This window comes from Lonchura striata, chromosome 22, assembly GCF_046129695.1.
Source record: "Lonchura striata isolate bLonStr1 chromosome 22, bLonStr1.mat, whole genome shotgun sequence".
Lineage (NCBI taxonomy): Eukaryota > Metazoa > Chordata > Aves > Passeriformes > Estrildidae > Lonchura > Lonchura striata.
The window spans coordinates 5,256,823-5,270,689 of record NC_134624.1 but is presented as its reverse complement, the minus strand read 5'-3'; the positions used below and the strand labels follow the sequence as shown (position 1 = coordinate 5,270,689).

General features: G+C 63.8%; 1 protein-coding gene across 1 annotated transcript; it reads left to right on the top strand.

Moving 5' to 3' along the window:
• The first annotated feature begins 11,958 nt into the window (after window positions 1–11,958).
• On the top strand, window positions 11,959–13,030 carry LOC116184227 (uncharacterized). The gene is made up of 2 exons (XM_031506320.2): window positions 11,959–12,036; window positions 12,568–13,030. The coding sequence occupies exon 2, from the start codon at window positions 12,615–12,617 to the stop codon at window positions 12,996–12,998; it is 384 nt and encodes a 127-aa protein (XP_031362180.1). The 5' UTR covers window positions 11,959–12,036; window positions 12,568–12,614; the 3' UTR covers window positions 12,999–13,030.
• Window positions 13,031–13,867: the final 837 nt, after the last annotated feature.

The following is a 13,867-nucleotide window of genomic DNA, read 5'->3' as shown; positions in this document are numbered from 1 at the left end:
TGCAGAGAGCAGCTTTCTCTGCAGGTCTGCGTGGGACAGCGCCGGCGCAGGGCCTGCCCGGCCTGGCCTGCCTGGGAGGGAGGGAGGGAGGGATGTGGTACCCCCAGCCCGAGTTTTCATCCTCTGTGTGCTACCCCCTTGGACTGCCTCTCCTTCCCGGGGTAGAGCACCAGGAGAAGGCACCCCCAGTCTGCACCACAGAATCCCAGAATAATGAGGTTGGAAGAGACTTCTGAGATCATCAAGTCCAACCTATGCCCCAATACCTCAATTAGACCATAGCACCAAGTGCCAAGTCCAGTCTTTTTTTAAACACACCCAGAGATGGTGATTCCACCGCCTCCCTAGGAAGACAATACCAGTATTTTATTATTCTTTCAGTGAATTTTTTTTTCCTAATATCCAACCTAAACCTTCCCTGACGTAGCTGAGGCTGTGTCCTCCTATTCTGTCAGTGCTGCCCGGTGGAGGAGACTGACCTCACCTGTCTGAACCTCCCTTCAGGAGCTGTGGAGAGCAATGAGGTCACCTCTGAGCCTCCTCTTCCCCAGGCTGAGACCCCCCAGGCTTGTCTGAGGTGCACAACAGCCCAGCACAGACCCCAGGAGAAGAGGAAAGCAGGGCAGCTCTCATCGGCCACAGTGCTCCACCAAAGCCCCAGAGGAGCTGTGTGTGCAGCTTGCCCAGACAGAGCAAACAGCATGGTGAAGGAGGGATGCTACTGAAATATCTGCCAAGAAAGCAGCAGTCTCTTGTTGCCAGCTGGTAGCTGAAGGATGCCCCAGCTGCTGCAGAGCTGCTCCTTGGCTGCTGTTTGCAGCAGTGTGTGGGTTGGCTGCTGGTGGCCAGGACCTGACCACTGATGCTCTTGCATCAATCCTAATGCCATGGTGGGGGCTTTCATGGGCTGGTTTCTAGGCTTGCAGCTGTCTACAGAGACCCTACCATGAGAGAAGTGATGCTCAGAAGATCCCCAAAGTGTCTGAAGCTGCTCACAAACCTTGAGATGCATACTTGGTACTCTGAGCAGCCTGAAGGTTACGGATGTTCCTAAAGCCCCAACAGACTCCAAGGGGTTTAATCATTATTTTTACTATTACTGATTAATGCTGTGGCCACTTCTATGAACCCTGGGTGTGAAGAGGGGGCCCACCTTGCTGGTGCTGCACTGAGCAGGAAAAAGGAGTAGGAGGAGGGGGGATGCACATGGGCTGGGGGGAGGTCAAGGGACCACATCCTCTCTCCTTGGATGTGCTGGCCTTCACTCCCCTCCCCACCAACTCCTTGCCTGCAGATCTGGGGTTGCTCAGCTGCCAGAAAAGAACACTCATGGAAAATGTACTGCTCTCCACAGTTATCTCCTGAGAGGAGGGAGAGAGAATGGGGATCTGTAGCCACAAGTGAGGACGTGGGAAATTCCAGATGTATTTCCCTATAGATACACAGGGAAAATATTTTTGTCTTTGAGGGTCAAACAGTAAGTAGACCAGGGCACAGAGAGGTGGTGGGATGTCCTTCAAAGCTGCCCTGCACAAGGTCCAGAGTGACAAGTTGGTCACACTCTGAGCCACAGCTCTGTGGGTAAGTGGGGCCCCTGCTCCCATCAGAGCCTCCTTTTTCATCTGAGGCTGCATCTTCTCCAGCCCCAGGCAGGCACAGTCCCACAGACTCCCTGGAGAAGTTCACGTCTGGTTGGTGATTCCACAGCAGCACAGGCATGTCAGAAACCCCTTCCCAGTCCTGCAGTGCCACTGGGGAATGAGAGGGAGGTCTGCAGCCTCCCAGGGGCTGCTGGCCCAGGCAGGGGCAACCACAAAGACCTAGAGCTGCATTTCAGGGGTGAGAGTGTGCAAGGAAGACCAACTTCCTTTAGAAAACACCTTGTGTCCAAAGAAAACAGGACAGGACTGGCCCAGAAATACAAGTGGCAGCTCTGCAGAGCCTTCCCCCAGGCGTGTAGCCCAGCTGATGCCGGGTTTAACAGAGCCTGAGGGATCTGGGGCTCGGAAGAAACCAGAGCCTGTGCCAGAGCTGGCACCCAGCACTGTGCCAGCCCTCCTCACGGGCCGGGCGGGCGCAGGGCTGGGGGGCAGCTCCGGTGCCAGGGCTATGGCAGCGCCTGGTGATTGTGGTGACATTCTGTGTTTGCTGTGCTGGCTCCCCGGGAAAGGCCGGTGCCCACACCCTGCCAGCGCTGCCGCCTGGGTGCCACGGCCAGGCACAAACTGGGTCAGGCAGGAGGAGCAGCGGCGGCCGCCTGTGCCCTCGAGGTGCCCCGGGGGTCACCGTGCTCCTGGCAGGCTGCAGCGGTGCCCGAGGTCCTGCTCCTCCTTCCCGGGCACTGCCTCAGCCAGGACACAGCTCCGAGCAGCAGTCCAGACCAAGGCAGTGGTTTGTTTTTGCAGTATAATTTCAGCTTTTGCAGGAAAACTTCCCCGGAGGCAGTGGATGGGACCCACTGAGTCCTGCTCCAGGTGCTGCCCTCCTTTCTCTGGCCACAGCCCCATGCCCGAGGCTGTGCTCACAGAGGGGGCAATCTTGCTGTCCCAGTGTGGCTGTCCTGGGGCTCCCAGCAGGACCCGAGGGCACGATGCCCTCCCCCATGCCCGCTCTCAGCAGCTGGCAGCACCCTGGCTCTCCTGCTGGCCCTGCTGCTCAGCTTGGGCAGCCCATGCTCTTGTGTGGGGCTGCACTCCTGGGTGAGCTGGGTGAATCTGAGCAGTGAGCTCAGGGTTTGTTTTCCCTGCATGCCTGTAACCCTCCTGGGGGGTTATGTGGGTGCACAGCCAGGAGCTGGCCCTGGGCACGGCTCCTGCTCTGGCAGAGGCTGTGGGGCCCTGGGGGCTGCCCCAGCAGGAGCTGCTGCTGCTCTTGGAGCCTGGGAAGCTGAGCCAAGGCTCGGTCCGAGTGTGTGGTGGGAAAGCTGCAGTGGGGGAAGAGGGGTGGATCGCAGGCCTGGGGGTGGGAGGCTGGAACCGGGAGTGGGTCACCGTCCTGCTCGAGCTGCTGAACTCCCCAGTGCTGCCGTGGGTGGGAGCTGGGAGCGGCTGCATTCCATGGGGCAGGCATGGGGGGCTGCACCAGCTCTTGGGGATGTTCTCCGGGGCTGACAGCATCACCTGGCCTTGGGATTTCATCACCCTGATTTCTCCAGTCCTCCAAGAGCCCGGGCCAACGTGCCTGGTGCCAGGATGCTGGGATGTTGTTGAAGACATCGAGGCTGGTCTTTCCCCTCTGCTCCCTCCAGAGAGGACTCCTTGCCCAGCGCCTTGGCTGAAGGGAGACCTTTGGGCACAAGGGGCTGCAGCAGTCTGGTGCTCCTGTGCAGGCTGTGGGGAAGCAAGTGGAGCACTGTAGCCAGGGTGTCACGGGGAGGTGAGGCCATTCCATGTAACAGAAACCAGGGCTCCACCCGGGGAGGGGGACCCAGCATGTCCAGACTGCTGCGGGAGCTGTAGATGCCACTGGGGCTCTGCTGTGTCCCCAGAACAGGACAGAGTAACCAGAGAGACCTGGACCACCATGAGCCGTGTCCCATGAGCCACGTGTTTGCCTGGGGGGAACGGGAAGCTCTGCAGGGCACCGTGCACACAGCTCTCCCCAGGTGCTCTGGAGCTGCCACGGCCCCATGGATGGGGAAGAAGGGGCAGTTTTGGCTGCAGGCTCAAGGGTTCTGCTTTGAAGGTGCAGGCTCGAGGCTGAGGACTGTCCCCCAGCAAGGGACACGGGGTCCCTGGGGGCCGTCCCCCTGCCCAGGCTCACGCAGCCCTGCTTTCTGCGGGCCCCTGATGTGCGCACAGGCTTGGGGCTGCGGAGGCGGCGCTGCAGCAGCGCAGGGGCTGCCTGCCCGGGGCTGCCTGCGTGCCAGCACAGAGCTGCCAGCCTGCGCCAGCCCGGCGCTCGCATCCCGCCCTCGGCAGACGCAAATGGGAGCAGACAGCCGGGCTGGAGCGGTAAAGATCAAACCCCGGGAGCCCGGGGCTGCTGTCAGCGCGGGCAGGGCGCTCGGGGCCGGCCCGGGAGCGGCAGCCCCGCTGCCGGCCCCGCCTGGGGATGCCCCTGCCAAGGCGCTGTGTCCCCGCACGGCTGCAGCACGGGGGTGCTGGCAGGGGGATGCCCACGCTGCTGTGACCACGGGCGGAGGATCCGGGGCTTTGCCTGCCCTGGGTTTTCAGTCTGGGAGATGCACGAGGCAGTGTCAGCACGCAGGAATAACTGCTCCTGCTTCTCTCGCTGGGCTCTGCCGGCAGGGATGCTCCCGTGCCCAGGGACTGCACTCCGGCTTCTCCGTGGGCTCAGGGGGCAGAGGAGAAGGTAGCTCTGGAGCACGGCACTGCCGGAAACTGCTGTGGAAAGGCCCCTCCACGGCCCCAGCCTTCGTCAGCGGGTGGAAACCCCAACCTTGGCCCGCCCGCCCCCGGCTCTGGCCGAGCTAGCGGCTGTGGGAGCTTGGGGCTGGTGCAGCCGCGGTGGCACGAGGGTCGTGGCTTGCAGGAATCCGTCTGGCTGCACCCCCGCGCCGGGCAGCGAGGCAGGGGGGCACCCGGTGCGGCTGGGGCAGGACGGGCAGCGCCACCCGGGGCATGCGAGGGAGCAGAGGCAGATGCCAGCGGCACCCTGGGAGCTGCAGCTTCAGCGCAGCTTCCTCACCCTCCTCAAGTGCCAGAGGATTGAAGAGTCCTGGGATTCCGCACGGACCACAGCCAGCTGGATTTTGCACAGCCTGCCTGTTTCCCACCCAGGAAGGTGGCAGCCATCGCCCCGGTGCCCACATCCCCCCGGCCCGGGGCTGGCCCCCTGCGGGCAGCAGCGCTGCCGCCGCTGCGGAGCAGGAGGGATGAGGGTCCGAGGTGCAGCTGGGGAGCAAGGAGAGGGCACAGCTAATTGGGATAATTGCTAAAACAGGCGAGGAGCGAGCGGGGAGGGAGGCGGTGAACAAGGAGCCGTTGTGCACAGGCGGCCCAGGCACGCGGCCCCGGCTCCAGAGCCAAACAAACGGGGACTGTTCGGAGCCGGGAGGACAAGCAGACGGCAGGACAGAAACCAGACCTCCACCGGGAGGGAGCCGGAGCCAAGGGCTTAGCTGGGAGCTGGGTGCTGCACAGGGTCTGCCGGCTCCCCGTGTGGAGGGCAGCCCCAGATGGCCACGGCCATGCCTTCACCGGGGCAGGATGGTGCCATCCCTAATCCATCCCCGGAGCAGGATGGTGCCATCCCTAATCCATCCCCGGAGCAGGATGGTGCCATCCCTAATCCATCCCCGGAGCAGGGGCCGAAGGAGAGGATGGCAAAGTGCTGGGGATGCTCCAGGCCAGGAGATGAGTGACAGCCCTTCTGCCACAGCCACCCCCAGGAGTGGAAACTTTCAATCAAGGAAATGTAGCAGGAAACCAGCCCTTGTCCTAAAAGAGCCGTCGGCAGGTGCAGACGCTGCACAAGGTCGCGGCACGGCGGAAGCTGCGGCATCGCCCACGTGGCTGCCCAGGGTGGGAGCAGCAGCTGCCCCCGCCTCGGCTGCTCCCTCCGCAGGAAGGAAAAGTGACATTTGAGCAGGAAGAAACGTGGCTGTGCATGTCAGCTGCCCAACCCCGTGTCCCAGCTGGGACTCTTACAGCCCCTTTTCCAGGCGTCTGTGTGAGGGCGCAGCCTTGGAAGACGTGCCGGGCTGTTTGCTGCTGCCCGGTTCTGCACAGGGAGCTGCAGCTTCCTGCCCATGGACACAGATCCCCGCAGCATCCACCTGTCGTGGGGCTGGGCTGAGCTTGGACACGGGTGAATTGCCCTTCCTGAAGTCCCAGTGTGAAAGCACGAGGCCACCCAGCTGCCACCGTCCCCGTGGCACGTTGTGGGGGACAATGTAGGAGCACCAAGGGGAGCGTCTCAGTGCTGGCCAAAGGCTCTGCCTGAGCAGGGATTTTGTTTATGGGTAGGATGGAGCACAGGGGGAGATTGTGGCACTGCCAACAGAAGTGCCCAGATGTGTGCTGCCTCCGGCTTCCTTGCACATTCAGCAGCAGCCCCTGGCTCCTGGTCTAAAGCCTGCTGAGAACAGCCCACCGCAGCCCGCAGGCTCTCGGCAGCTGGGAGGAGACGGGAAGGACTTGCTCCAGGCCAGGAAATCCTTGCTTTCTCCTCCAGCCGGGCCGCAGTGGGCAGCCACAATGCTCGCTTCCCCCGCGCCGCTGCCAAGCCCCGGCGTGACCCGGGGGCTGCGGGCCGGGAGCCGCAGGGGAGAGGGACGGAGGGGGCTGCGGGAGGGCGATAAGGAAACCGGCTCCGCTCTGGTTCCTGCAGCCCGGGGAGCGGCCGGCAGCGGGCCAGGCGCCGGCCGCTCCTCTGATGTCGGTGTGGCCGTGCCAGCCTGGACACCGGGGGATGTATCCAGCTCGTCATCCCTGAGGAATGCGCCATCCCCCTGCCAAGGGGAGAGCCTGGCACTAAGCTGGAGAGGCTTCGGGCTCTGCATCATCGCCGCACGGGCTCTGACAGCAGCACGGGCTCCGAGCAGCCCCGGCTCACCGGGCACCGCGGACGTGCCTCTGCAGCGTCCGTGTCCCCGCGGGCACCGGGAGGGCCCGGCAGGGACGGTGCCCAGCGCCGCACGCCCCGAGCCCGTGTGCCCCGGCTGTGCATCCCTGTCCCGGCCGTGAGCCCGCAGGGTGCCCCGGCTGTCACATCGGGAGAGCGCACCGGAGCAGGATGGCGCTGGCAGGGGACGCCGTGGGCTCTGAGGAGCCTCCAGCCCTCTCGGGACCGTGCTGTGCTGCAGGGGAGCAGCAGCCTGGGCAGAGTCTCCTTCTGCAGAGGAGCTGGGCTGCCCCTCTGCACCCAGGGGGTGCCCGGAGCTGCACGGGGGCAGGACCAGGACAGCCCGGTGTGTGCACCCAGGTGCCGAGCCGAGGGACCGCAGGAAATCCTCCCACCTAGCAGCTTTGGCAGGTCGCTTCCAGGCTCCATTTGGGCTTTAGAAGCTGCTGCCCTCCTTTGGGACACATGGCTTTCCCTGAGAGCGAGCCAGGAGCTGTGGGAACTCCTTGCACGCCCCGGGCAGACATGGAGACGAGCTGGGCAGGGTCTTTGCACAGGCCTGAGGACACAGGCTGGATTTGGTGCTGTAGTTTCCCACCCCGGGGTGTTAGTGAGGGGCTGTGCTGCTCAAGGGCACAGAGCACAAATCCTGCAGCTTCCATGAGCTCCCAAGCCCCTGTCTCTGGCAGCTTTATCCCTGGTCCTGCTCGGCGCTCCCTGTAGTGCCCCTCAGACCTGCACCAGTGGGGTCCCCTCCACGGCACCCTCATACCCACAGCCGCCCCTCAGTGGGTGACAGCTGAGCCCTGGCGCTGGTGGCACTGCTCTGCGGGGTTCCCCTTCGGGATGCTCACCCCGTTGGTGCCTCTCCCCGTGAGCTCTCCTTCCGTACCCTCAGGCCTCCTTCTGATTTTAACGAAGAGGCAGCTGAGAATTAAGGTCAAAGCTTGAAGAAGACCTCGCACACGGTGGGAGACCTGTGATGTCCCGAAGGGAATCATCTCCCATGTCTTTCACAGCCTGAACCTGGGGGTTTCCCTCCCATCTCTGCAGTGGCCCAACCCCTCCCCCTGTCCTTTTTTCACACCGGCCACCCACGGGCTCTCCTGAGCCTCAGCGAAGCCTTCAGCCCCGCCAAGGTTTGGTGAGCGGCCACGATCTGCTCTGGGGGCTCACCGAGCTGTCCCCTCCGCGGGGGCAAAACCTTTCTCTCAGGGAAGCGTCGCTCTCCGGCATCCTCCGCACGGATGGGCTGCGCAGAGCATCACCACCCCCCGGTGCCCGCGCCAGGCACTGCACCGCCCGGCAGCCCGGGCAGCGCCTGCGGACGGCAGCGCTTCGGCAGCTCTGTGTGTGTTCTGTGCCTGGGAGAGCCCTGCGGGGAGCTGGGATGCGCACAAATACCTGTCCCCAGCAGAAATAGGCCCAGGAGCAGGACTTGCCTGTGGCTTTCTGGTTGGTTGGTTGGTTGGTTGGTTTGTTTGGATGGTTTTTTACAAAATAAATTTGCCTTTTGCTGTGTGTGAAGTGCCGGCAAGGTACGGCACCCCAGGGGATCCCTGCAGTTACTGGAATCCTGCAGAAACTCCCAGTAGCTCCTGCTGGGTCGCACAGGGCAGGGGCTGTGGGTGCCCTGCCTTGGTTTGCCATGCAGCCCATGCAGTGGCATTGAGGAATTCCTGAGCCAGCACTTTCCTCCTGGCTGTGTCCCAGGCCTGGGGATGCTCCTGCCCCTGCAGTCCCTGCTGGGAACCCATTCCCCTCCACGGGGCTGGCCCCTCATTTTCAGGCTTCCAGCAAGTTCACGAGCCAGTGCCTTGGTTGGCTTTTCCCCTCTCTCTCCTGGTTTTCCCAGGCTCCTCCTCAAGCCACTGTTCCTCTGGAAGTAGTGTGGTGTCTCTGAGAACCTCCCTCTCCATCACCTCCAGCACAGGACATCTCCAGGGTGAGCATTGAGCTTTCGGTTTATTTCTGTTTGTTTATTTTCTCCCTTGAAACATTTACAGGAATTTAGGCTGGTTTTAAGCCACAGAGAGCCTCACATTAGCTCAGCTCCTCCATTTACTCCAGTGGGGCACAGCTCTGCAGCACCTGCTGGCTCCCAGCTTGAGGAATCCCACATGGGACAGCTCCAAACCAGCAGCCTGAGCTTCGATGCAGCAAGAGCAACTTTTCCACCTGAGGATCCTCCATCGTCTATAAATCCTCCAAGGATCAACACATGATTTCTGGATGTGGCCCTTGGAGCTCAGTTTGGAGAATTTCTTGGCAAGAAATGAAATGTTTGAACTTCAGGCTCCAGATTAGGGGTTGCTGCTCCTGGCTGGTGAGACCCCTGCTCATCTGGGGCTGCCACAGATCTGCCAGGTGGGGGATGAGGGTATCCAGGAGCTGCCTGCGAGATCGGAGCTGCCACGGCTGGAGGCTGAGAGAGCCCAGAGACATCCCCGGCACGGAGGCACCTCGGATCCGGGCTGACACTGCTCCGAGCGGCTGGGCGGGGTCTGCAGCCCGGGCAGCAGCGTGGGATGTCCCCACCCGAGGTTCTGTGAGGTGACCTTCGTGTGGGAGCCCCCTGGGAGAGGGAAGGCGCTCAGACACAGGGGCTGCAGGCTCTCAGGGTCCCCCAGAGCCGGGCTGGGCATGGAAATCTGGGGCTAAAAGAGAAACGCAGCCGGTGCCGAGGCTCTGCGAGGAAGGGGAAAGGGCTGCTGGGGAGAGCCACGGCGCCATCCCCTCCCCGTGCGGGCAGGGACACGCCGGGCACGGGCAGGCGGGGCTGGGTTACCCAGGACACCTGGGTGGAGAATGCCTCTTTATCGGTTCCTGTTTAGTCAAACAGATGAGTTTTTCTGTGGGGAAACAGCTCAAGATGGGAAAACTGGGCAGCAGCGAAGCCCAGTGCAGGGACAGGGGGTGCTGCTGGCTCTCCTCCAGGTGACCCTGGGCTGACAGAAAAGCCCTGAGGGGTCTGTGCAGGAGTTGTGCAGCTTTCAAACCCGAGAGCTGTGTGCTGTGATGCTGATTTGTCACAATACATGCTCTGCTGCACCCCCTTCTCAGTCCTTGGAGAGGAAACTGAGGCACAGAAGTGTATGAGGCCCCCCTCTCGATGCTAGAACTGCTTAGAGGAGGGTTAGCTTCTCCCCCCCAAAAATCCCAGGCCTCCATCTTCCTTTCCCTCCACCACCTGGAAGGTTGCTGAGCCTCCCTGCTGGGATGCCACACTCTGGGAGCTGCCAGCCCAGCGGGCTCGGGGACAGAGGGATCAGCCACAGAGGGAAGGCAGAGCAGCAGGGGCTGGCAGCTTCATCCCAGGGGCAGGGCTGCCAGGGGCACGCAGGATCCCATCGCCCTCTGGAGCTCTCCTGCTTGTCCATGGTGCCAAGGGACTGGCCTGGGCAGCCCCTGCTCCTCAGGACAGGGGAGAAATAGTTTCTCTTGTCAGAAGGATAGCCAGAAGGAAGTGGCTTTTGCCTTTGCAAAGTGTGTGGGAAATGTAATTCCCTCCCAGCAGGGTTCAGCTGCAATTTGAGGTGTTTGTCCCCAGCCTCAGGAGGATGCTGTCCCACCATCCCTGAGGCTCAGGGGAGGGGCAGGTTCTGCACAGAACTTCTCGTGGGAAGGTGTTGAGGCTCTGCACAAGCCACTTTGGGGGCTTTGGGGATGGGAACAGTGGCAGTGGCTCAGGATGTCACAGCAGTGTCACATGGAGGGACATGGATGGGGCAGGGTGGAGAGTGCTGAATGTTTGCATCTTTTCTTCTGCAGCCCTCCTGGTGCCAGGGACTGGCACAGGTGCCAGCAACCTTCTCCTTACCCTGCACAGCCACGTCCTCACTCCATCCAGCCTCGTGGATGTCACCATCCAGCAGTGCCCTGGAAATCCCCCGAGCCCCCCCTGGCAAAGGTCCTGTTGTGAGGGACAGGGTCACACCACAGCCAAACTGTGCTGCAGGGATGAGGACCCCAGCAGAGCCCTGGCACTGAGGTCTCAGGGCAGGATAGGGCAGACAGAGCCTGGCAGGGGCTGTGGGACCCTGGCTGCAGGGCCCTGGGTGCCCATGGGGCAGGCAGAGCCTGGCAGGGGCTGTGGGACCCTGGCTGCAGGGCCCTGGGTGCCCATGGGGCAGGCAGAGCCTGGCAGGGGCTGTGGGACCCTGGCTGCAGGGCCCTGGGTGCCCATGGGGCAGGCAGAGCCTGGCAGGGGGCCTGGGAGCTGCCAGAGGCTGCAGAGCTGGTGCCCCCTGCCCGGTGCTCAGGACATGTGCATGGTGCTCGGTGCCCTCTGCCCTGCGCCTGCTGCTCGGGGTTTGCTGGTGCCCACAGACCTGTGGAGTGCAGTGCTCCCTCCCAGTCCCTGCCCGCTGCCCGCTGCCCAGTGTGGTGCCAGTGCTGGTGCCACTGCCCAGAGCTCAGTGGCAACAGTGCTGCTGCTGGTGCCTGTACTGGTGTCGGTGCTCGGTGCTGGTGGTGCTGACAGTGCATGGTGGCACTGCCTGCTGGGTGGTGCTCTCTGTGCACTGTGTGGTGCTGGTGCCAGTGCCCACGCTGGTGCTGGTGCCCAGCTCCTGGTACCAGGGGGTGGTTCTGGTTTGGTGCCTCAGTACTGGTGGCCTTGCCTGGTGCCCACTGCCTCTGTCCAGTGCCAAGTGTTCCTGTCCAGTTCTGGTCCCAGTGCCTTCTGACCAGTGTCCGTGCCCACTGCCAAGCCCCTGGTGCCAAGTGCCCACTGTCCAGTGCCCAGTCCCTTGTGGCCCCTGCCTTGTGCTGGGCTGCTGGGTTGGTGCTGGGGCTGGGCAGTGGGCGGGTGCTGCCCGCGGGGTGTTCCTACCCCGCTCTCTCGGGCCGGTCCGTCTGTCCGGGAGCCGCTCGGGGCCGGTCCGTCTGTCCGGGAGCCGCTCGGGGCGGTCCGTCTGTCTGTCGGCCGCTCGGAGCCGGTCCGTCTGTCCGGGAGCCGCTCGGGGCGGTCCGTCTGTCTGTCGGCCGCTCGGGGCCGGTCCGTCTGTCCGGGAGCCGCTCGGGGCGGTCCGTCTGTCCGGGAGCCGCTCGGGGCGGTCCGTCTGTCTGTCGGCCGCTCGTGGCCGGTCCGTCTGTCCGGGAGCCGCTCGGGGCGGTCCGTCTGTCTGTCGGCCGCTCGTGGCCGGTCCGTCTGTCCGGGAGCCGCTCGGGGCCGGTCCGTCTGTCTGTCGGCCGCTCGGGGCGGTCCGTCTGTCCGGGAGCCGCTCGGGGCGGTCCGTCTGTCTGTCGGCCGCTCGGGGCCGGTCCGTCTGTCTGTCGGCCGCTCGGGGCGGTCCGTCTGTCTGTCGGCTGCTCGGGGCCGGTCCGTCTGTCTGTCGGCTGCTCGGGGCCGGTCCGTCTGTCTGTCGGCTGCTCGGGGCCGGTCCGTCTGTCCGGGAGCCGCTCGGGGCGGTCCGTCTGTCTGTCGGCCGCTCGGGGCGGCGCCGCTCGGGGCGGTCCGTGCAGGAGGAAGCGCGGCCGGGGCAGAGCGGCCGGAGCCGCAGCTCGGTGAGTGCCGGGGGATCGCTGCCCCAGCGCGCCCCGTCCTGCCTGCCGCCCCAGCGCCCTTCCCCTGCCTGCCCTCCTTCTTGCTCTGCGCCCCCCGGCCCGATTCCCCATCTCCCACCGCCTGCCCCGTCCTCAGCCCCATCCCAGCTGCCCTTGTCCTGTCCCATCTTCCCTCTGCCTTTCCACTCCCCTGCACCCCCTTTCCTCCCGTTCCTTTCCCCACGTTTTCCGTCCTGCTCCGTGTCTCCCTAGAAATCCCTGCCCCACCCCGCTGCCCTACCTGCACTCTGTGCCCCATTCGGCATCCCCCCGTCCCCCCAGTGCCCTGCTCACCCCCTGCACCCCCGCTTCTGCCTCCCCTCCTGGCTCTGGTGGGTCCATGGGTGCCTTGTGGGGGTCCCTTGGGGCTGGCAGGGAGTGGGGAGCACAGCTCTGCACCCCGAACCCAAACCAGTGGGGTCTGCCGGGGGTCCCCTGCCCTGCTGGGAGAACACCCCCACACCCCGGGGTGACAGGGGCTCTGTCCCGCAGGGGTGGGCACTGCCAGGCAGGCCACGTGTGTGACGAGGGGCAGGGAGATGGATCGTGGAGTCACCGTGGAGAACCCCTACGCCAGCGTCAACATCCCACGGGAGCAGTTCCAGCAAAGCTTCATCACTCGCTACCTGAGAGACGAGCCCACCGTCATCGGCAACCCCGCAGCCGTGCCCTGCTACGGCACGGAGGGACACACGGAGCCTGCTAATGGCTGGAACAGCCCCACCCTCTCCACAGACAAGTCCTGGTCCCGTCCCCACAACCCCTACGCCAGCCTGAGGATGCCCAACGGGGACTCATCTGCCTCCTTCTACACGGTGACCCTGGACAAGCCAGCCAAGGGCCAGGAGCAGGGGGCTGGCAGGCGATGTGGCTGCTGCAGCTGCTGCTCCTGCTGCCCAAAGTGCTGCTGTGTCATCTCCTAAGGGCCCTCGCTGCATGCACGGCATGTGTGACCATGGGATGGGGCCAGGTGACCCCACAGGGACATGGCTGCTGGCACTGGCTGGACTGACGTTGCTTTTTCCCTGTGAACTCTGCTGATTGATGTGCTGGTGATGGGCACCTGCCAGGTGGGCCATGGGGCCCAGGAGCCTGAGGACGATGTGTGCCAGGACAGGTGTCCCCAAGAAGTGACTGCACTGGAGGTGGGACAGCAATCCTGCACAGAGCCCCTGCCAGAGTCCCCGTGCTGGGAAACGTCCACCCTGGGAAGGGGCGGGCAGTGCCCACCTGCTCGTGGCTAGGTTTGGGTGCTGGCAGCCCTGTGTGCGTGGCAGAGAAGGACATCATCATCACTGTCTTGGAGCAGTGGAGAAGAGCCAGGGACAAGCCTCTGGCTGGCACAGGGATCCACCTCCCCAGAAGAGAGTCATCCCCCCTCCCACAGCATCACGAGTACCAAACTCCGTCTGGATCCTGCTTCTCCTCGCCTCACGGCCCATGGGGTAGAGGGATGGAATCAGGAAAGACAGCCAAAGCATGGCAGAGTGCTGGGCCGTGCTCCAGGGCAGCACCTGGTGGCACAGCATGGTTGGGGGCATTAACATCCCTGTGCCAGGAAACCTCCAGCCCCATTCTGTTCCTCCTGCCAGGCTTGGGGGGTGCTGGGCACAGCCTCTCTCATCTGCATCCTGAGGCAGGTCCAGTGCAGAGGGCTGGCCCAGCTCCAGCAGTGGGGCAGCACCTGGGCACCTTGTGGGGACGCAGAGTCCCAGCATTGGCCTTTTGCAGCTCCCTGGGCTTGGAGGAAGGTGGGAGGAGCCGGTGGCTCTTCGCTGGCTCTTTGCCGTGT

Coding starts and splice junctions, on each gene's coding strand:
- LOC116184227 (XM_031506320.2), top strand. CDS start 12,615: ATGGATCGTGGAGTCACCGTGGAGAACCCCTACGCCAGCGTCAACATC.